Genomic DNA, 24,187 nt, shown 5'->3' with positions numbered 1-24,187 from the left:
GGGGCATAATGGCAAAGAAAACAGACCCTTCCAGGGCTTCTGGCAGAGGGGAGACACATTAATCAAATAATTTATACAAACAAGTACATAATTGCAAGCTCTCTTAAAAGCTATATATAATATTCATATTTTAAAATCAAACTAGTTTCACATTGATTTACTAATAAAAAGGGAAAAGTGACCTTTAGTTTCCTAAATAAATCCTAAATAATCACCAACTTAATTTTACTTTTATTCCATACTTCAGTAGAATTTAAGAAAATGTCAAAGGAATCACCTCATGGGCAGTGGTGGTGGATTCCAAAAACCTTTCAGTGAAAAAAAAATTAAATTCAGAGAAAAGGCTAACAAGGATTTAGTGATTCAAACCAATGAATAGACGTAGTTAATGGGTACTGAGTTAGTAGTCCAGAACAGAAGGTGGGTAGAAATTATTTTAATCCAAAATTTTCCTCCCATTTCAGTAGTTGTAGGATTTGGGAGGAATCTCACCTTACTGTTTACCATTTCAGTGATGTTTAGTCCCCTTTGGAGAAAAAAAGGATCTAAGGGAAGGGTGATCAAAACTGGATTGGACATGGGGACACATGGGCCATGCCCAGAGTTTGGTGAAGACTAGCAATTTGGTACTCAGCAAATAGTTTATCATCTACAAAAGAAATGCACTGGCTCTTTGTAGCTTTAAAGTTTTTTGACCTTACGAATTAGCCCTTTTCTGCTTCCATTTTGCTATTTGTGCCAAACCTTTTGGAGGAGGAAGAGTGAATGTGTCTCATCATATTCTCTCCTAGCAGCTGGTGTGTGAACATATGGCAGGTGGCAGCCACAGAGCTGCTTCTTTACTCAGTGCCAAGTAGCTGGGTGAGCAAACATGGCAGCTGAGGTTCTCAGAATTTTTCTGCCCCCTCCCAAAGATTTCATTTGATAAGATTTACAATAACCATATAAATATGTCCTTGATTAATCAGATTTAGTGAATAAGATTGTATACCATGGAAAAACAAAAATGGTTGATTCTATTAATGCATTGCTATTAGAATCTCCTGGGTCCAGGCGCGGTGGCTTAAGCATGTAATCCCAGCACTTTGGCAGGCTGAGCCAGGTCATCGCTTGAGGCCAGGAATTCGAGACCAGCCTGGCTAACATGGTGAAACCCCATCTCTACCAAAAATACAAAAATTAGCCAGGTATGGTGGCTCACGCCCTCTGTCTTAAAAAAAAAAAAAAAAAAAAAAAAAAAAAAAAAAAAAAAAGAATCATCTCCTGGAAGGAAGGAATGAGCTAATAATATTTATGGTAAAATATAACTTACGTAGCATGTCAGAGAAATTGTGCTCTCAGTAAAAATCGATGGGTTAACAAAGCTATAATAACCAAAGAGATATATGGGTTATACATGGGGCCAATTAGAAAAGACTTATTTCAGCAATTGGACTTCAGAAATAGCAGCAATGGAAACTGCAATTAAATACAGCCTTTCAGATTAAATGTGTAAGCAAGGCCAGCCTGTGGTGCAGGGATGAGCTGGAAAAGGCAAGCACAGGCATAACCAAAAGCAATTTAGCAAATGTTAAGGCATTTTTTTACTCCAAACTTTTAAAACTACTTTTTAAAAAAAAATCTCTGCTTCAACTTAGAGATAACTAGAGAACTGTTCAGCTCTCAATTTACTCTGCTAAGTGATTAATTCAGTGATGTGAAGTTTGTAGTCTTCATTCTCCAAGTTCAGAACTACTTCTAATCTCTTACACTGAGAGTTAAAAAAGAAAACCCAAACCAGAAAATAACTGGTATTTGTCAGGAATTTCTGAAGGCTTTCTAACATGGTGATAAATTTCAGAACATGTATTCTTTGCTTAAAATCATTTAATAAAACCTTAACTCTGGGTTACCATCAGGTCCCTTGCAAAGTATTAGTTTAACACTCAAATTTCAATGGGTTTGGTCCCAGTTACGAATTGATAATTTGTACTAATCTGCAGAAAGGTCACTTTTAAAGCTTCCCATTTTGTGAAGTGTCAGATAGTGCAGTTTTTAACTAATCTTACTACAGTCTTCTTTTCACTTGAAATTCATGCTTGAATTTAGAACTTCTCCAATAATGTCATATTTTGGGAACTGTGTCTTATTCCATTCAAGTATTCTGACTATGAATGATAACTGATAAGGAGCGTAGTGAATGGTGGAAGAACTGTGCTGATTGGGAACCTCAAAGGGTGTGCTTCTTTAAGTTTTAGAAACAAAATGGAATAGGTGGAGTTTGACCAGCTGGATGTTAGCATCCTGGTGCTTCACTGGCAACACCATAAAGTAATTAATTAGTGTTCTTATGGTCACATTTCTTCACCAACAATTAAGAGTTATGACATCCTTTGATGCTGTGTAAACAGTCCTTCTCCCATCTGACAGATGAGGTAACTAGGAAAAGAAGAGAATGTACCTTGCCCAAGGTCTCAAGGGAGCCTGCAATCAGACCTATGATTAGAGTCCAAGTGCTGTTGCCTGTCCTATATTCAGTTGGCAAGCTGAACCAATGCCTTCCTTTAATCTGAAATTTAAAATCTAGCCATCTAGAAATCAAATTTCACCTCCTCTATATTCTGTGTTGTTTCTCCAATCACTTAGGTCTATTTCAGCTGTGCCTGCGATGACCAGTTCCAGTTCTCTTGCATCAAAAACAGATACCAGCCTGGCATCCACCACCTGTGGAATAAAAAGAGTACAAGGCATGGCTTAGGAACCTGGAGAAAATATCAGCTATAATTAAGTCTTAGAAAAGGGGACACATGGATTTTCAGGAATAATATGTGTGTACCTTGTGTTGGCACTTGAAAACCTGTAAAGCTCCCTACAAATATAAGGCATTCTTTAGTATAAGGTTGATGAGATTTGCCTCGACAGAATTTTTGTTTTATAATTGACTGCTGATTAATCTAGGTCCCATCCACCTTTAGGAAAATACCTAGTATTTCTACAGAAAAAGCCACACACAATACATGCCAACTTATTCTGACCTCAGATATAATTATTTCACATAGCAAGCATGAGATTTGATTACCCGTATCTAAGCATAAGATGCCTGGCTTAAATGTTACTAGTGGTCATTAAATCAACAAATGCTACTTGAGTTCAGTCCATAACATTTATTTCAGTGATCTCTCGTAACAGTGAGTTAAGCTTCTTTTGGTGCTCTTGAAACATAAGGGAAAAAATATTGAACCTTTCACATGGAGAGAGCAACAGTAAATACAGCAGAAATAGTCTACACATGTAAAGTACGATAAGATGGATTGTGGCATCATTGATATCAGACTGCAAACTCCTCCTATTGCTAATTGTCTTTACCTCATAGAAGCCACGCACTAAACTCTCTGTTTGTTGTACAACACCCCTCTCAATCCTCCACTTCACCATCCTCTCGATGTACTCCTTCTTGTTCTTCTCTGTAACTGGGATATTGGCACCCCCAGGCTTTAATTCTCGTTCAGTTATCTGAGATTAAAAAATAAAAAGAATGACTATAAAGCAATACTCTTAATGTTATAAGAACATTACTAGCAGTGAGCTGAAATCAGCCAGCTACCTGTCCCCAGCCCTGCCCTAGGCACATCCCACAAGCTGGCAGTGAGGCCCCAGGCACTCATGGAGCACATGCACTCAGGAAAAACTAGGCATTGAGCTGGTGCTTGAAAGCTTTGGTGATTTATATATATATATATTGCTGGTACTACAGGTTAAGTTTTAAAATGCAGACGAATTGGCTTCAGATACCAGCCTGCTACTATTTGAATGTTTGACAAAACCCATTTTCACAAATTTCTCAGAATTGACTATATCTAGAGTAAAGAATTACTTTAAAGAAGCAGAATTACACTCAAGTGAATGTTAAATTGAGAACTTTTTCAAAACACATAGAAATCAGAAAAGCAGCTAAAGATTAATGCCTAAATAAGAATATTACTTATAAACTAGTATATAATTTCTGGAAGAAATGTTTTCCCTACTCTTCCACCAATTATTGAAAAAAAAATCAATATATTCTGTTTTTAAGTCTTCCCCAAAACATTGTGTATGTTCCCTTAGCTTCAAAAAAATCAATTTTGGTTCTTTTTTTCTTTTCTTTTCTTTTTTGAGATAGGGTCTCACTCTTGTCCCCCAGGCTAGAGTGCAGTGGCATGATCCAGGCTCACTGCAGCCTCAACCTCCCCAGCTCAGGTGACCTTCCCACCTTGGCCTCCTGAGTAGCTGGGACTACAGGTGTGTGCCACCACACCTGGCTAATTTTTGTATTTTTTGTAGAGACAGGGTTTCACCATGTTGCCTAGGCTGGTCCTGAACTTCTAGGCTCAACTGATCCTCCCGTCTTGGCCTCCCAAAGTGCTGGGATTATAGACATGAGCCACCGTGCCCAGCCACCATTCTATAAATGGAATTAAAACATTCCATAGCGTGGACTTCAAAAAAACTGCATTCTATATAAGGTAAATTCTCATATTTTAGGGGATATTTTAGTTGGAAATAAAAAGAAGATTGCTTACAACATAAAAGGTTATCACCATCTGTAATTTACAGCATCTTAATCTGCAGCTGACATTAATTCTAACCTTTGTAACCTGCGATTATTATAACTGTGTGTGATCTGGAGTTTAAATCACCCAATAAACCACAAATAAATAAGCATCTGATCTTAGCCATGGAGTTAATTCTTCACTCGTCAATAGCCTTCAGTTACCACACTTAGGCACCAGGTGTGCAGATACACACACCTGCCCAAATACTTCTTCGTTCACAGTGAACGTGAGGTCTAGGATGTCATGGATATCATTGTCTTTCATCCACTGCAGGCTCTGATGGAACTCTTCATCAAGGTATTCTAGATCACTCAGGTCACATAGACTAAGATGACAAACAGAAACAAATATGTAGGCATGGCTATTAGCAAAAACCCACATTAATAAGGAAAGAAACTAAGAATTAAAGAGAAGAACAAGAGCCACTACATGGGCAGTGATTTCTGGAATGTTCTTAGTCCAAGTCCAGTAATTAAACCAGTGAAATAATTCAGAAATTTGTTATAAAATTAGAAAGTCCTAAATATATAATATGCCACAGGAATCATTCAGCCTGCGTCTTTCTTTATAGACACAGAACTGGAGGTGCAAAGAATGAATGCCATCTGCACAGTCATCCATCATCAATGCCAGATCAGGAACTGGCACTCGGTTGACAACTTGGATCTAGTATTCTTTCTGGCTATATTATGCTACCTTAAAATACTGTTATCTTAATTTGAAATAATTTATATATTTCTATAGTATATTTTAACTTTGTTTTTTGTTGAAAGACATGATTTTTATTTTATTTAATATTTATTTTACTTTATTATTTTGTTTTTTTATTAAAGACATGATTCATGTTCACATACATTCCCTTTTTCTTCATGGTTCTTATTCTGAAAACAGTAAGCCACAGAACCTGTCTTCAATCTGTATTTCTCCCCCACATTTTTTAATTGCAGAGAAAGAGTCTACATGAGGTATAGTTACTGTTCCATGGCCCTGTTGTACAGTGGTAGTCATCAATTTGCCATAGCTGTTTTGAAATTTCACTCCCCTAAGCCCAATTTCAAGGGCCACTTTTTTTCAGTTCAATCTGAACATTCATTAGGCATCAAGTATGTACCAGATATCTGAATAGCTACTTGATGAATAGTCACTACCCTCAGGAGCTGATGGGCTAACTGGGAAGCCAGGTACACAAATAGATAAGTTAATACAAAGTGATAAGTGATAACATAAGATTGGTAACATTTAAAATTCATGTACTTTTTAAATGTATGTCACATTTCCATTTAACAAAAGAAGGTAGGGACAGGGATTTAGCTGTCAGAGCACACATGAGGGCCATTTTCTTTGACTGAGAGATTCAGGAAAAGCTTTTTGCAGAAGATGATGCCTACATTAAATCTTTCAGGATGTTTAAAAGCAAGAGAGGTAAAAAGGAATAACTAAAGGAGGAGAAGGGGAAAGAGAAAGGAGAGAGAACAACATGAACAAAATACAAAGGCATGGAAGTGTACAGAGAACTCCAAGCATATCAGCAGTTTGAGAGAGTTAACCTCAAGACAGAATTTCTAGAGAACGAGGCCAGCAAGGCAGCAGGCCTTAATGTCATCCTAAGGAGACTAGTGATTCACAACTACCAAAAGATTTTAAGACAGGGCATGACATGATCAGAAGTGAAATGTGAATTATAAACCCATAAACTTCCAGCTCCTCTGGAAGTCCCAGTGTGAGGGATTATTTAAAATGGGGTGGGATGAGGGGCGGTTATCATTAGAGGGTAGAGACCAATGAATAGACCTCTACAATAATATGGCCAAAATAAGATAAGGGCTCTAACTAGGGCTGGGCTATTAAGGTTGGAGAGAAGAAAATCAATTTGAAAATCATTTAGGAGGCAAACATGTAGCAATCATGGAATAGTTTTATTGGGGGAGTATAAAGAAGGATATCTAAAATGGGGGTGACAAATGAACTCATGTCAAAAGTAACTATAATTAATTGCCAAGCTTGAGCACTATCCGTTAAAAAGATTTCTAAGACCACAACGAGTTCAGTGGGAAAAAGTACCACAGGTGATTTGTGAACTCTACCCTGGGAATGATGGGGTAGAGCAGAGATGGTGAAGAGTAGAACATGTACTGTGTATTTGTCATCACTGTTTAAGGGTGACTCCCAATTTCTGACCAGAGTGGCCTGAGAATAGTGGCACTATTAACTGTAACAGGGCCTGTGGGAGAAGGTATACTTTTAGGTAGGGAAACTTGATGAGCTTAGTCTTAACCATGTTGATTCTGAAGTCCTTGTAAGACATCCGAGTGGAGTCTGGTGGACTGTTGAGCATGTGAGGCTACACCTTAAGGGAGATCAAGACTGAGAGTACAGATTTGAGAATCAGAGGAGGTAAGACAGGCAAAGAAATTCCCCCATGAGAGCATACTGAGTGAGAAAAGCAGGGGCCCAATGACAGAAGCTTCAGGTATACCAAGGGTTAAGGGCAAATCAGAAGAGGGGCTCATGAAGAAGACAGAAAAGTTAAAAAAAAAAAAAAAAAAAAGAGCCCGCACAGTACAGTGTCATAGATGCCAGCTCTGGAGAAAGGACCCAGGAATAAATGGTGGTGGTGGTAGGTGGTACACAGTGTCAGAAGCAGCAGCATGATCCAATAAGATACAGACTAACCAGTATTCTTTAAATGCCTCCACAGGTTTTCAGGTGGGAAGGAAACCAGGCTGAAGTGTGTTGAGGGTGTGAATTTGAGGTAAGTGTAGAGAGTCAGTAGAGACTAGTCTTTCAGGAAGCTTAAATGAGAAGATAAGAGATAAGGCAATGAAATGGGAAGATGCAAAGTGGCCACAAAGAACCAAAGAGACAGAAAATGGCACCTGTTTCCCAGTGCTACAGCTGTGAAGACACTGAAAGACAGGAATGGAAAAGTCTTTCTACTGACCCTCCCAGGGGCCCACAAGAAGCATTTTGTTTGCTTTCATTTGAGGTCTAGGCTTCCATTTTACAGTAAGCAGGTATGTGGCCTCAGTTAGGGAATGGGCTAGACAGAGCCAAGTGAGAATTCAGTGAGCTCTCATTGCAGATTTGAGCTACTATCCCACAGACAGTTGCCTTCTGTTCAGCCTTGTAAATGGCTGCTGATTATAGGACAGAAACAATTAGCCCTATATTTTACAATAATCGCAATCTTTCATTAACAATGAAGAACAAGTTCTGTGAATGCTGAATTTTCATTTTCCATAATAAATTACTAAGGTCATAGAGAAAGTTTAAGAAACATATGGCACTGTCCATCCCTGACAAACAAATAAAAAATAAAACCAAAACAAAGGAAAACGAAGATTTGAATGAGGAATAAGCATTTGAAAATTTACATCAAGCCAAATACAAAATGTATCTCATAAAGGAGAGGGGGCTGTGGTCACTAAGACTAACCCACAACTATTCTATTAATAATCTGCATTAACACCACAGGAATTCCAGGGCTGCGTTTGAAGTACAATTGTTTTAAAGAAACATGTGCTGCAACAAATGAGAATAGATTTTGGGGGATAGAGCAAAACTAAAACTCTGGGGGCTGAATAGGTCAGAGGCAGGAAAAACACAGTAATCGTATTTGAAATTGTATTAGTTTCAGAAATCTAAACCACTATTAGGTTTAATAACAACAGATTTGAGATTGTGAACAGATAAACAATGACTTTGACAGAAGAATTTTTTCAATAAAGTAAATACTGTATTTTACATGCTAATTACACAAGTGATAAAAATATTCTTACATTCTGAGAAGAGCCTTATAAAAGGGCCGTGTGAAGAAGGCATCCAACAAATATTGGTGTATTAGTGCAAGACCAAGGATCCTACCACTGAATCGGAACCTGTGAAGGAAATGCATGAGATGGCTTACACGTCATGGAGCAGTTTCTAGGTGGTTCCATATGCTTTCTAGAATGCCTTCCAGCTCTAACCATCTAAATTTTTCCAGTATTAATTGCCTACTAGGTCGTGAGAGTTTGTATGCACCATGGGCTGTGTCTTCATCAGGCCAGTGATATAGTTTGTATACTTGTCCCTGCCCAAATGTCATGTTAAATTGCAATCCCCATTGCTGGGGGTGGGACCTGGTGGGAGGTGTTTGGATCATGGAGGCTGATCCCTTATGGCTTGGTGCTATCTTCGTGATAGTGAGTTCTCATGAAATCTGGTCGTATAAAAGTGTGTGGCACCTCCCCCCAACTTTCCCTCTCTCTCTCTCTCCTGCTTTTGTCATACGATGTGCCTGCTTCCCCTTTGCCTTCCACCATGATTAAAAAAGCTCCCTGAGACCATCCCCAAAGCCCAGCGATTTGGGTACTATGCTTCCTGTACAGCCTGCAGAATCATGAGTCAATTAAACCTCTTTTCTTTATAAATTACCAGTCTCAGGTATTTCTTTATAGCAATGCAAGAATGGACTAATACAGCCAGTAATTCGTACCTACTTGCTGAAGAATCAGTTTCCCTCATATTTAGAGACCCTGCTCCACCTTCACTCCATGTCAGCAATGTAGCACCCCACATTCATGAATCCCTTGTGAGCATTTCAGTGACATTTCCCCAAACCAATTCTCAGAGATGTTGACAGATGAGACCTCTGGAAGTGGGGAAAATGCTATCCCCTTCTAGTGTGTATGCATGAATATTAGCAGGATTTCTCTAACACAAACTCAGTAGCAATTCTCTTCTGAGGAAAGGCCCAGTCTCAGATCAAGAAAGTTCCTATCTCTATTCTCTATCAAGCCCCATTCCTGATATTTTCACCATTCAAGAATTATGCACATGGACATTTGGGGGGGTTTCTTCTGGGACATTCTGTTCTCTAAAATGTCAAGGCTCAATTCTATTCTGAATCACTTTGGAAACTTTATTAAACATATTTGTTATGACTGGATTTGCTGCCTGAGATGCAAACTTACTTTCTCTTTCAAAAGGGTTCAAGTTTCTAGCTCTTTGAAAGTCTGATGCCTTCCAAAAGTGTAAATCCATACTGAGTTCGTACTGTAAGTTTGTAATTTTAGTATTAGGCAGCCATTTTAAGAACAATGTCCAGCAGTATGGTTCCTCTTTATTTCCATTTATTTAGCACAACTGTAATAGTCACAGTTAGAAGGAGGACTCCAAATTGCAGCTAAACAGATGTTAATTTGAAGAGTAAGTCCTAAAAGATAATGCCCTCTACCCACCAATATTAATCTCATGATTCAAATACGCTTTTTCCATGAATTCTGCTCATATTCTTTCCTTTGTTGCTATCAGGGAAAATGAACAGGAACAAACAAACAGGGGTTATACAAATATTTAAAGTCTATAAACGCAGAGATTTAAAAAAGATGTAAGGACATTTGGAAAGAGTGCAATTTGGGATTTTCAGCATAAACAATCTTCAGATGGGAATCCTAAATCAGTTTCCTTGATTTTGTGTGAGAAATTAGGAAAGAGGGAGGCAACACCTGGTTACAAACTTCAAATGGCTAATACAGTAAGTGGCCACTGCTTGTGATTCCCCACTCCTGCCCTTCTACCGTCAATGCCGCCAGGTCACCCCACCAGCCCCACTGCCCTCTAGAGCACCATCATCGCCACAGTTGAGAGTCAGAGCCCCAACCAGAGTTTCAGCTGCCCCATCTTCTCCTCCCATGGCAGCCACTTCCCCGAGGGCTGCTCTAGAAGCTGTCTGATCTTTGGATCAGGCCTTCCCCTCCTCACCCCCACCTCAGCTTAGAGCTCACAGGCACCCACAGGTACAGCGAGGAATACAGGGATCTCACCAGGAACTCATCATCTTTCTCTTGCAATGGGAAATAACCTTTTGAATTCTACCCAACTCATTTAAATCGATCTCATGGAACAGATCAATTCCCAGCTATCAACAGATCTAGTCCTAGCTTGGAGACCGCCTATATATTTAAATTTGACAATAAAAACAAGAGTCAAATGAGGTATTTAACTGAAAATATGATTTTGCCCAAGGGAAATAATGTTTTAATGTTTAAATGTGGGTTCTATAGAAAAACAAATATCATAGAAAATCGCCTGAAGAAAAGTGTTGGGGAAAAAATACTTACCATTCATGGTGATTGTCTACAAAAGCAGACATAGGACTTATTTGTACTGTGTATGTGTCATTGGCTGAATATTCAAATAAGCCATAATATGGGTTAAAGAGTTCTCTGGATACCAGGAAGAAAAACTCTCTGGAAGGCCCACTGTAATCCAGCCTGTAACAAAAATCCACAAAAAGAACAATCTGTTACTTTTTTTCTAGATATTGGGCACTTTTTCTCCAGAGCTCAAGTTTCCATAGGATGCTCATTACAAATCTAATTGTCCACATGCCAGAGCTGTCCAAAACAAACTGAATGATCATAGTTTCTGATCTCATTGTGTCTTGATCCAGATTAGTAAAATGGACATTTATGTGGAGCACACCTAAAACCAGGCCACACATCATCAACAGGCATACAATAGGCAATATTCTAATACATACAATAGGCAATCTGCTAATATTTTGATTATGTAAATATGTATAAAGAGGTAAACCTTTCAAATTTCAGGAGCAAGCTTATACAAAAAGGAAGCACAATGAGAAAGCTTCATTTAAACAGGGTAAAACCAGGGGGAATCAGATACATATGCTCACAGGACACGGAGTCCTCATGGATGTCTGAAACATTTTTAAATGGGAGAAGAAAGATACTTCCGTGAATTCGAGATAAGACATTACAGATACAAGTCCCCTTAGGGAGATCAGTAGCAAAAAATGGAGTGATAGGGTGCAAATGGAAACTTGAAATGGTAAAACACCAAGGAAAACTACAGACAAGAAAAATGAGGGTGCCTAAAGCTTCCTAAGGAAGGCGTTTGGAGAAAGAGGCGGAGACTCTAACACCCGAGCTACAGTATAAATTCTGCTTTACTCACAAAGATGTCAGGGTCAAATTGAAGTATAAGAAAAGATTGTGTGAGGTCTGAGGAATGACAAGTGGCCAAAAATGACGAGAGTAAAAAACGCAAAGTAAGGAGGAATTTGCAGTAAAGCAATGTGATGTGCTAAATTTAAAATGAAAAATATAAAGTACATCGACCCTATGGATAAAAAGTATACACGTGGGCTCAAAGATAGGGAAGGAATGCTGAAAAGGGAATGAAGGCAACTGAGAAGCTGGGGTGGAGGAGGGATTGTGAAAGACTTTTCTTCTCCTTCTTCCTCTTTTCTCTATCTTATTTTTTCTTCTTTTTGAATTTTTTTCTGTGGGTATCATTGCATTTTTTTAATGAAAAAAAATCTGAGTCTTGTTCAGTGATAGGACTGTGTGATGGAGAAAAAAATGGATCCTAGGCCGGGCATGTTGGCTCATGCCTGTAATCACAGCATTTTGGGAAGCCAAAGCAGGAAGATTCATTGAGTCAAGGAGTTTGAGATAAGCCTGGGCAACATAGTGACACGGTGAGACTCCTGTCTCTACAAAAAATAAGAAAAAATTAGCCAGGTGTGATGGCATGTGCCGGTAGTCCTAGCTACTTGGGAGGTTGAGGCAGGAGCATCTCTTAAGCCCAAGAGTTTGAGGCTGCATGAGCTATGATGACATCACCGCACTCCAGCCCCGGTGATGGAGAAAGAACAACAGCAACAAAAAGGATACTATAGGCAGAATATAAATAAAAATGGTTTACACAGAACAGCCTTCAACTATTCATACTACTTTCCCAATTTTTGTTATATCTGAATATATATGTACTATTATTAATTTAATATTTTTCATTAAATCAACTTTAGATCTATTTGCTTTTTTAATAGAACTTTGTCTTACACAATCTGTATAAAGTTTTGATGTGCTAACTCTATTGTTTCCCAATATACCTTAAAATGAATACATGAATATTAAAATAAAAAACATCAGTCTTTGTAGTAGCTAAAATCATTTCACACATCACCAGTGGTATTAAAATCCTCACACCCATACTGTGCTGAAAGGAACTTTTGTGTAAAGAAAAATGCAAACAGCAGACTCCCAGGGCCAGAGAGGCTGTAGGTGACACAATGGACCTGCCCTCTGGGGCGGTTGAATATAACATGCTAATAGGTGGCTCCCAGGATTGGTGGGACCATCCTCAGGTTACTCTGAGGACTCCCAAAGCAGTAAGTACCCTGGCTGCCTCCTCAGTGCAGGGTGCACAGACTACCTGTCCCTCCTTATGCTGTGACGAAGGCGGCCTTTGTGGCTTCCTCCCGTTGACCTACTTCTGGCCTGTGACACCGCCAGGAACAAGTAGAATACTTCTTCCACTTGAACGTTCTTTACATACTCAGAGACTTTCTTTCAACAAAAGTCTGTGTGCTGATTACATATGGGGTGCTAATCTAGATCCTAAAGATGTAAAATGCTTTGAAAGTCATCTTCCATCAGAGCTCTAGGTTTAGCAGTTTCCGTCTCCTGGTCTCGGCCTCCTCCTCTCCCTTTCCCACTCCTCAGCATGGCCACTTCCTTCAACCTTCTCTCAGGGCAGGGTGGGAATTCCCTCTCTACCCTGGTGTCAGTAAAGACTTGATGGTAACACTCCAGGTGAGGTCTTCTCAGCACAGAGCTTAGAAAGTCCTTGACACTTTTCTCCAGCGATGCTGGTTTAACTTATCCTGCCTTTGGGGCAACCACTTTACTTTGTTGACTTACAAGGTGCTAGTCATCAGCTAAAGCTCCAAACCTTTCATGTATGCTGCTTTAACCCAGGACTCCCCCATCCTGTCTGCATGTAGCTGCATCTTTTAAAAGCCTTAGTACGGCCGGGTGTCATGGCTCACGCCTGTAATCCCAACACTTTGGGAGGCTGAGGCAGGTGGATCACGAGGTCAGGAGATTGAGACCATCCTGGTCAACATGGTGAAACCCCATCTCTACTAAAAATACAAAAAATTAGCCGGGTGTGGTGGCAGACGCCTGTAGTCCCAGCTACTTGGGAGGATGAGGCAGGAGAATGGTGTGAACCCGGGAGGTGGAGCTTGCAGTGAGCTGAGATTGTGCCACCGCACTCCAGCCTGGGCGACACTGCGAGAGACTCCATCTCAAAAAAAAAAAAAAAAAAAAAAAAAAAAAAAAAAAATCTAGCTTACAATATCCTAGGGTGTACGCAACCTCAAGGAGTGGGTAGACTACTAAGTGTAAGGCACAGAGTGAGCACCACTCAGCTATGGTCATTCTCTGTGAGGCTTTCAGACACAATAAAGCATACAATGGATAAGGTCAGAGACAGCTGAAACATGAGGCAAATACTTCAGGAGTCAGTTTTCTTACAGACAACTGGTAAAAGTAAAATAGGATTTGCCTGCTTAAAATTAAACTGTGGCATTCAGTTAGAAGTATCACGGTTTCTTTAAGCTTTAACTCTGAGTATTTTAATAATACTGCACTTACAAAGTGCATTACAATTATCTGTATATGTGCCTGCCTCCCCTATACATACGTACTAGTCTATAACTACACTGGGGGCAGGGACCATGTTTTACTCATTTTTATATCCGTACCTAGCCTGATACACAGTGGGGGCTCAATATATATTGTTGAATCAATGAGTGGAGCTCTTTGATGCTTTCTGAAGAAAATCAACTGGTATCTAGCAGATTTGCACATTTGCCTTTGAGTGGTACATTGATTCAATGACATGAACAGGTTATACCAATCCCTAAAAGATTGCTCAATTTGAAAACATTGTCAGAAATCAACAAGTAAATTATGCTTAGGAAGTTTAATATGTAAAATCTTCTCATGTGGTAAAGTTTGCTAAAACAACAAAGACTGACCTCACTGATTAGTTCCCTTTTTATGATAATAGCTGAATCTGGCTGAAGATGAGATGAATGTTCCCTGAGGCATTAAACTGAAAAGGCAAAGTCTTGTTTTCCCAAGCAAAAACAAAGCTAATAGTTCCTCTAGGAGAAAATGTATCTTCAACTGGTCAAGTTTTTATCTGCTGACTTTTAACTCTAGAAGCACTGATGGAGTCACCTCTAAAGCCAAAATAGTCTTAAACTTTGATGTGATTATAATCCAAAGCCTAGAACTGCCTATCTGAGAGCAGGTTGTAGATTACAATTTATAAATAAGCCTGGCTAATTCAGTAAAACATGTCACAGCAGGGTACATCATGCCTTTGCTTCCTTTAATGTCCTAGCAACCTCTTTCATATAAATAGTTAATATGACTCATATCACAAGGATTGTCTATTACATTCCTGTTTTGCCAGTTAGGTTGGTTCCACAGCTAAAGGCTTGGCACGGAAATGTAAAAACTCTGGACAACGGGTGTGTAGCCGCACAACAGCTGCATCTGAGGGCATTTCCGAATAAGAACAGATGTCTCCAGAGGGTGGCCATGTAGTCTGGAGCCCTAAGTGCTGATAGAGCATTTTAAACATCATCACATGGCTCGGATGGCACTCCACCCAAGTTGTCAGTGGCACCCAAAATTTGTTAAAATAACAAATTTTATTATCTCATTCTTTATTTTCAACTAAGAATTACTGAAAACTAAGTGTTCTAATGAAAGCAGACTATAAAATGAAAGAAGATGATGGCCTTGGGAAGTCACACCATCACTTCCTTCAAGTTGGTTCAGGCGCACATGGCCTACACACCTTCTGATTCACTCTTAGATATTTATAGTAGCAAGGAGTTAGTTCTTGAGCCAATTAAGAAAGCCTGGTGGGTGAGTAAGGAAGTTTGATATGATAAACAAAGTCTTACCAGGTGCTACCAAACCAAAGCCTACATACAGAAGCACCCTTCTTTAGAAAGGTTTGGGTAATTTAGGTTATCCTGCAAATGTCTCTTTTTGGAAGAAAAAAAAAAGCAAGACCATAAACTGTACCTTGAAGCTTCACAGATTTCTGAGAAATTAATGACCAAGCTCAGGGCCTCAAATGGCTTCTAGTGAGGATCTGATCAGTCATATGTAAGAACTGGCTGGTTACTTTATAAAGAAAACTCTTTATAAAGAAAACTCTTTCTTTATGAAGAAAACTTTCAGATCTCATCTTCCCTAGTTGCTTTCATTTGCCTGTCTCAGGGGGTTACAGAAAGCTCAAAAGGAAGATATTACAGGAAGTTCTTAAACTTCCAAACGAAAACTGCTTGTACACATCTCCTCCCTAGTCAAAGTGTGGCTCTGTAAGACATGATTGATGTCATATTGATGGCACCTCACACATAATAAACTCATTCTTTCTTTAAGAAAGGTGCCTTTTACAGGGTTGGCTATGAAGAAAAAGAGGCAGGGCAATCACAGTGTAAACCTCCTCTCTTTATCCAGGTCACTTTTTCTTTAATGTTTTGGGTATTAAGAAGTTAGTGGCCCCACGCCTTATCAGAACACAACAGTCTAATCCAGTTTTTTTTTTTTTTTTTAAAGAGACAGGGTGACAGGGTTTTGCTGTGTTACCCAGGCTGGAGTACAGTGGCACAATCGTAGCTCACTGTAACCTTGAGCTCTTGGACTCAAGTGATCCTCCCGCCTCAGCCTCCCAAGTGTCTAGGACTATAGGCACAAGCCATCACACCTAGCTAATTTTTTATTTTTTTTTTATAGAAACGGGGTCTCACTATGTTGCCCAATCTAGTCTGGAACTCCTCACCTCAAGCAATCCTCCTACCTTGGCCTCCCAAAGTGCTGGGATTATAGGTATGAGCCACCATGCCTAGCATCTAGGTAACTTTTTAAATCATATAACCTTTAGTTGCTAGGACTTTTAATTCAAAAGAAAATAATACACTGGAGAATGTGTAATATAATAATCCAGCTGGAAAATACGTAGAATAATTCACTAAAGAATATGTAGTATTTCATTGACCTCAACTCTAAAGAAGCAACTTCTAGGTAGACTGATGCCCAGCAGAAATAGGCAACCCCTGTACGCAATTTCACACCACATTCAGTCAAGATGACTCAGTTTTCAGTCACTCCACCACAGCTGATCTCCCTTCCCCACAACTTTGCAAAGGCAGATAACCAGATTAAGTTGTGTGGAAATTTTCATGACTAAAGCAAAACCTCCAGCTCTAACCATATTAAATCACTAGTTACAAGACAGTGCTTAGAAACTACCTACTTTTTGTAAAAAGCCAAAGCATAATACAAAATGTGATCTTAGTTGATGATGAACTAACCAACTAATGTATTTGTATTTATAGACTCTAGGATTTTTTTTTTTTTTTTTTTTTTTTTGAGATGGAGTCTCGCTCTGTTGCCCAGGCTGGAGTGCAGTGGCACAATCTCAGTTCACTGCAAGCTCTGTCTCCTGGGTTCAAGCGATTCTCCTGCCTCAGCCTCCTGAGTAGCTGGGACCATAGGTGTCCACCACCACACCTGGCTAAATTTTTTTTGTATTTTTAATACAGACGGGGTTTCACTGTGTTAGCCAGGATGGTCTCGATCTCCTGACCTCATGATCCACCCGCCTCAGCCTCTCAAAGTGCTGGGATTACAAGTGTGAGCCACCAGGCCTGGTTGATGCATTATTCTTTAAAATAAACTTCCTTTTCTTTATGCTTTAGCTAATCTACTGTAAATAAAGACCTGGATGGTAACAGGTAAAATATAATCACTGAAATGATATTAATATGAATTGCAAAGTATTATTCCCTCATAGACAACATAGTTGACATGAGCAACACAAAATCATACTTTATATATACCAATGCCATTACTAATTTGGACTTCCCACAGAATTAACCCCATATATACACTTATTACTCTAATGACCTCAAGTGCAGACAGAGGTATATACCTACCAAAATTTCCTCGGGGGCTGTCATTTATCAGATAACGAGGAAATAAGTTGTTCAGAGAAACATTTCCTAAATTTCCCTGAATCCTGACTATATGTTTTCTTTTAATAAATGTTTTGTTTTAGAATAGGTTTTGATTTACAGAAAGATTGCAAAGATAAAACAGAGAGTTCTTGTATACCTCACATACAAATTAACATCTTACATTAGTATAGTACATTTGTTATAATTAATAAACCAAATTGATATACTATTATTAGTTAAAATCCATACTTTATCTACATTTCCTTAGTTTTTACCTAACGTCTGTTATCTGTTCCATGATCCCATACAGGAAACCACATTACATTTAATTGTCATGTCTCCCTCTTGGCTGTGACAGTTTCTCAGGCTCCTCTGGTCTTTGATGACCTTGGGAGTATTAAAGAGTACTGGTAAGGTATCTTGTACAATGTCTCTCGGTTGGGATTTTGTCTAGCATTTTTCTCACGGTTGGAGTAGCATTACGTGTTTGGGAGGAAAAACACAGAGGTAAAGTGCCATCCTCATTGCATTATATCGAGGGTACATATTATCAACATGACTCGTGGCTATTGATGTGGCCCTTGATCACCTGACTGCCATAATGTTTGTCAGGTTTCTCTATGGTGAAGTTACTTTGTTCCCCCTCTTTCCATACTATACTATTTGGAAGAAAGTCACTATGCACATTCCATACCTAAGGAGTAGAGAGTTCTGCTGATTGTATGGAAATATTCTGCAAAATAGATTTTTTCTTTTTTAGTGAAACCTTTCACCAACTACAACATAACAAGAGTTTCTTTTAGTCTAATTGGGCCAAATGACATCATGTGCCTACCCCAGACCTACAGTAGTTTTGAAGGGTATATTTTCTACTATTTGCCTTAAACGAATTGATACCTACCTTGAGAGCAGTGATTCTTTTTTTTTAATTGTTTTTTTTTTATTTCAATAGATTTTTGGGGAACAGGTGGTGTTTGGTTATATGAATAAGTTATTTAGTGGTGATTTCTGAGATTTCGGTGCATCCATCACCTGAGCAGTTTATACTGTATCCAGTGTGTAGTCTTCTATCCCTTGCCACCCCCAACCTTTTCCCTCAAGTCCCAAAAGTTCAATGTATCATTCTCATGCTTTTGCATCCTGATAGCTTAGCTCCCACATATGAGTGAGAATGTAAGATATTTGGTTTTCCATTCCTGAGTTACTTCACTTAGAATAATAGTCTCCAATTCCATCCAGGTTGCTATGAATGTCATCATTTTTTTCCTTTTTATGGTTGAGTAGTATTTCATGGTGTATATGTATACCACATTGGCTTTATCCACTCATTGACTGATGGGCATTTGGGCTGGTTTCATATTTTGCACAAGAGATTTTTCTTTTTCTTTTTTTTTTTTTTTATTATACTTTAAGTTCTAGGGTACATGTGCATAACGTGCAGGTTTGTTACACATGCATATTTGTGTCATGTTGGTGTGCTGCACAAATCAACTCATCAGCACCCATCAATTCATCATTTATATCATGTATAACTCCCCAATGCAATCCCTCCCCCCTCCCCCCTCCCCATGATAGGCCTCAGTGTGTGATGTTCCCCTTCCTGAGTCCAAGTGCTCTCATTGTTCAGTTCCCACCTATGAGTGAGAACATGCAGTGTTTGGTTTTCTCTTCTTGTGATAGTTTGCTCAGAATGATGGTTTCCAGCTGCATCCATGTCCCTACAAAGGACGCAAACTCATCCTTTTTTATGGCTGCATAGTATTCCATGGTGTATATGTGCCACATTTTCTTAATCCAGTCTGTCACAGATGGACATTTGGGTTGATTCCAAGTCTTTGCTATTGTGAATAGTGCTGCAATAAACATACGTGTGCATGTGTCTTTGTAGTAGAATAATTTATAATCCTTTGGGTATATACCCAGTAGTGGGATGGCTGGGTCATATGGTACATCTAGTTCTAGATCCTTGAGGAATTGCCATACTGTTTTCCATAATGGTTGAACTAGTTTACAATCCCACCAACAGTGTAAAAGTGTTCCTATTTCTCCACATCCTCTCCAACAACTGTTGTTTCCTGATTTTTTTAATGATTGCCATTCTAACTGGTGTGAGATGGTATCTCATTGTGGTTTTGATTTGCATTTCTCTGATGGCCAGTGATGATGAGCATTTTTTCATGTGTCTGTTGGCTGTATGAATGTCTTCTTTTGAGAAACGTCTGTTCATATCCTTTCCCCACTTTTTGATGGGGTTGTTTGTTTTTTTCTTGTATATTTGTTTGAATTCTTTGTAGATTCTGGATATTAGCCCTTTGTCAGATGAGTAGATTGCAAAAATTTTCTCCCATTCTGTAGGTTGCCTGTTCACTCTGATGGTAGTTTCTTTTGCTGTGCAGAAGCTCTTTAGTTTAATTAGATCCCATTTGTCAATTTTGGCTATTGCTGCCGTTGCTTTTGGTGTTTTAGACATGAAGTTCTTGCCCATGCCTATGTCCTGAATGGTACTACCTAGGTTTTCTTCTAGGGTTTTTATGGTATTAGGTCTAACATTTAAGTCTCTAATCCATCTTGAATTAATCTTCGTATAAGGAGTAAGGAAAGGATCCAGTTTCAGCTTTCTACTTATGGCTAGCCAATTTTCCCAGCACCATTTATTAAATAGGGAATCCTTTCCCCATTTCCTGTTTCTCTCAGGTTTGTCAAAGATCAGATGGCTGTAGATGTGTGGTATTATTTCTGAGGACTCTGTTCTGTTCCATTGGTCTATAGCTCTGTTTTGGTACCAGTACCATGCTGTTTTGGTTACTGTAGCCTTGTAGTATAGTTTGAAGTCAGGTAGCATGACGCCTCCAGCTTTGTTCTTTTGACTTAGGATTGTCTTGGCAATGCGGGCTCTTTTTTGGTTCCATATGAACTTTAAAGCAGTTTTTTCCAATTCTGTGAAGAAACTCATTGGTAGCTTGATGGGGATGGCATTGAATCTATAAATAACCTTGGGCAGTATGCCCATTTTCACGATATTGATTCTTCCTATCCATGAGCATGGTATGTTCTTCCATTTGTTTGTGTCCCCTTTGATTTCACTGAGCAGTGGTTTGTAGTTCTCCTTGAAGAGGTCCTTTACATCCCTTGTAAGTTGGATTCCTAGGTATTTTATTCTCTTTGAAGCAATTGTGAATGGAAGTTCATTCCTGATTTGGCTCTCTGCTTGTCTGTTACTGGTGTAGAAGAATGCTTGTGATTTTTGCACATTAATTTTGTATCCTGAGACTTTGCTGAAGTTGCTTATCAGCTTAAGGAGCTTTTGGGCTGAGACGATGGGGTTTTCTAAATATACAATCATGTCATCTGCAAACAGGGACAATTTGACTTCTTCTTTGCCTAACTGAATACCTTTGATTTCTTTCTCTTGCCTGATTGCCCTAGCCAGAACTTCCAACACTATGTTGAATAGGAGTGGTGAGAGAGGGCATCCCTGTCTTGTACCAGTTTTCAAAGGGAATTTTTCCAGTTTTTGCCCATTCAGTATGATATTAGCTGTGGGTTTGTCATAAATAGCTCTTATTATTTTGAGGTACGTTCCATCAATACCGAATTTATTGAGCGTTTTTAGCATGAAGGGCTGTTGAATTTTGTCAAAAGCCTTTTCTGCATCTATTGAGATAATCATGTGGTTCTTGACTTTGGTTCTGTTTATATGCTGGATTATGTTTATTGATTTGCGAATGTTGAACCAGCCTTGCATCCCAGGGATGAAGCCCACTTGATCATGGTGGATAAGCTTTTGGATGTGCTGCTGAATCCGGTTTGCCAGTATTTTATTGAGGATTTTTGCATCGATGTTCATCAGGGATATCGGTCTAAAATTCTCTTTTTTTTGTTGTGTCTCTGCCAGGCTTTGGTATCAGGATGATGTTGGCCTCATAAAATGAGTTAGGGAGGATTCCCTCTTTTTCTATTGATTGGAATAGTTTCAGAAGGAATGGTACCAGCTCCTCCTTGTACCTCTGGTAGAATTCAGCTGTGAATCCATCTGGTCCTGGACTTTTTTTGGTGGGTAGGCTATTAATTGTTGCCTCAATTTCAGAGCCTGCTATTGGTCTATTCAGGGATTCAACTTCTTCCTGGTTTAGTCTTGGGAGAGTGTAAGTGTCCAGGAAATTATCCATTTCTTCTAGATTTTCTAGTTGATTTGCGTAGAGGTGTTTATAGTATTCTCTGATGGTAGTTTGTATTTCTGTGGGGTCGGTGGTGATATCCCCTTTATCATTTTTTATTGCGTCTATTTGATTCCTCTCTCTTTTCTTCTTTATTAGTCTTGCTAGCGGTCTGTCAATTTTGTTGATCTTTTCAAAAAACCAACTCCTGGATTCATTGATTTTTTGGAGGGTTTTTTGTGTCTCTATCTCCTTCAGTTCTGCTCTGATCTTAGTTATTTCTTGCCTTCTACTAGCTTTTGAATGTGTTTGCTCTTGCCTCTCTAGTTCTTTTAATTGTGATGTTAGAGTGTCAATTTTAGATCTTTCCTGCTTTCTCTTGTGGGCATTTAGTGCTATAAATTTCCCTCTACACACTGCTTTAAATGTGTCCCAGAGATTCTGGTATGTTGTATCTTTGTTCTCATTGGTTTCAAAGAACATCTTTATTTCTGCCTTCATTTCATTATGTACCCAGTAGTCATTCAGGAGCAGGTTATTCAGTTTCCATGTAGTTGAGTGGTTTTGATTGAATTTCTTAGTCCTGAGTTCTAGTTTGATTGCACTGTGGTCTGAGAGACAGTTTGTTATAATTTCTGTTCTTTTACATTTGCTGAGGAGTGCTTTACTTCCAATTATGTGGTCAATTTTGGAATAAGTGCGATGTGGTGCTGAGAAGAATGTATATTCTGTTGATTTGGGGTGGAGAGTTCTATAGATGTCCATTAGGTCCGCTTGGTGCAGAGATGAGTTCAATTCCTGAATATCCTTGTTAACTTTCTGTCTCGTTGATCTGTCTAATGTTGACAGTGGAGTGTTGAAGTCTCCCATTATTATTGCATGGGAGTCTAAGTCTCTTTGTAAGTCTCTAAGGACTTGCTTTATGAATCTGGGTGCTCCTGTATTGGGTGCATATATATTTAGGAGAGTTAGCTCTTCCTGTTGAATTGATCCCTTTACCATTATGTAATGGCCTTCTTTGTCTCTTTTGATCTTTGATGGTTTAAAGTCTGTTTTATCAGAGACTAGGATTGCAACCCCTGCTTTTTTTTTGTTCTCCATTTGCTTGGTAGATCTTCCTCCATCCCTTTATTTTGAGCCTATGTATGTCTCTGCATGTGAGATGGGTCTCCTGAATACAGCAGACTGATGGGTCTTGACTCTTTATCCAGTTTGCCAGTCTGTGTCTTTTAATTGGAGCATTTAGTCCATTTACATTTAAGGTTAATATTGTTATGTGTGAACTTGATCCTACCATTATGATATTAACTGGTTATTTTGCTCGTTAGTTGATGCAGTTTTTCCTAGCCTCGATGGTCTTTACATTTTGGCATGTTTTTGCGATGGCTGGTACCGGTTGTTCCTTTCCATGTTTAGGGCTTCCTTCAGGGTCTCTTGTAAGGCAGGCCTGGTGGTGACAAAATCTCTAAGCATTTGCTTATCTGTAAAGGATTTTATTTCTCCTTCACTTATGAAACTTAGTTTGGCTGGATATGAAATTCTGGGTTGAAAATTCTTTTCTTTAAGAACGTTGAATATTGGCCCCCACTCTCTTCTGGCTTGTAGAGTTTCTGCCGAGAGATCTGCTGTTAGTCTGATGGGCTTCCCTTTGTGGGTAACCCGACCTTTCTCTCTGGCTGCCCTTAAGATTTTTTCCTTCATTTCAACTTTGGTGAATCTGGCAATTATGTGTCTTGGAGTTGCTCTTCTCGAGGAGTATCTTTGTGGCGTTCTCTGTATTTCCTGAATTTGAATGTTGGCCTGTCCTACTAGGTTGGGGAAGTTCTCCTGGATGATATCCTGAAGAGCGTTTTCCAACTTGGTTCCATTTTCCCCCTCACTTTCAGGCACCCCAATCAGACGTAGATTTGGTCTTTTTACATTATCCCATACTTCTTGCAGGCTTTGTTCATTTCTTTTTCTTCTTTTTTCTTTTGGTTTCTCTTCTCGCTTCATTTCATTCATTTGATCCTCAATCGCTGATACTCTTTCTTCCAGTTGATTGAGTCGGTTACTGAAGCTTGTGCATTTGTCACGTATTTCTCGTGTCATGGTTTTCATCTCTGTCATTTCGTTTATGACCTTCTCTGCATTAATTAGTCTAGCTGTCAATTCTTCCACTCTTTTTTCAAGATTTTTAGTTTCTTTGTGCTGGGTACATAATTCCTCCTTTAGCTCTGAGAAGTTTGATGGACTGAAGCCTTCTTCTCTCATCTCGTCAAAGTCATTATCTGACCAGCTTCGATCCGTTGCTGGCGATGGGCTGCGCTCCTTTGCAGGGGGAGATGCGCTCTTATTTTTTGAATTTCCAGCTTTTCTGCCCTTCTTTTTCCCCATCTTTGTGGTTTTATCTGTCTCCGGTCTTTGATGATGGTGACGTACTGATGGGGTTTTGGTATAGGTGTCCTTCCTGTTTGATAGTTTTCCTTCTAACAGTCAGGACCCTCAGCTATAGGTCTGTTGGAGATTGCTTGAGGTCCACTCCAGACCCCGTTTGCCTGGGTATCAGCAGCAGAGGTTGCAGAAGATAGAATATTGCTGAACAGCGAGTGTACCTGTCTGATTCTTACTTTGGAAGC

General features: G+C 39.2%; 1 protein-coding gene across 3 annotated transcripts in view; it reads right to left on the bottom strand.

Moving 5' to 3' along the window:
• Nucleotides 1-24,187, bottom strand: part of HECW2 (HECT, C2 and WW domain containing E3 ubiquitin protein ligase 2) — a 238,926-nt gene that overhangs the window by 20,407 nt on the left and 194,332 nt on the right. For all 3 annotated transcript variants that reach the window (XM_030915952.1, XM_010381608.2, XM_030915953.1), the window contains 5 exons: nucleotides 10,676-10,828; nucleotides 8,351-8,449; nucleotides 4,767-4,896; nucleotides 3,346-3,492; nucleotides 2,589-2,703 (listed from right to left, as the gene is read on the bottom strand). In XM_030915952.1, coding sequence (XP_030771812.1) covers nucleotides 2,589-2,703; nucleotides 3,346-3,492; nucleotides 4,767-4,896; nucleotides 8,351-8,449; nucleotides 10,676-10,828 — 644 coding nt within the window. The remainder of the gene's footprint in view (nucleotides 1-2,588; nucleotides 2,704-3,345; nucleotides 3,493-4,766; nucleotides 4,897-8,350; nucleotides 8,450-10,675; nucleotides 10,829-24,187) is intronic.

This window comes from Rhinopithecus roxellana, chromosome 14, assembly GCF_007565055.1.
Source record: "Rhinopithecus roxellana isolate Shanxi Qingling chromosome 14, ASM756505v1, whole genome shotgun sequence".
In the NCBI taxonomy this organism is placed as follows: Eukaryota; Metazoa; Chordata; class Mammalia; order Primates; family Cercopithecidae; genus Rhinopithecus; species Rhinopithecus roxellana.
The sequence above is the reverse complement of the archived record's forward strand: the minus strand, read 5'-3'. Positions and strand labels throughout refer to the sequence as shown.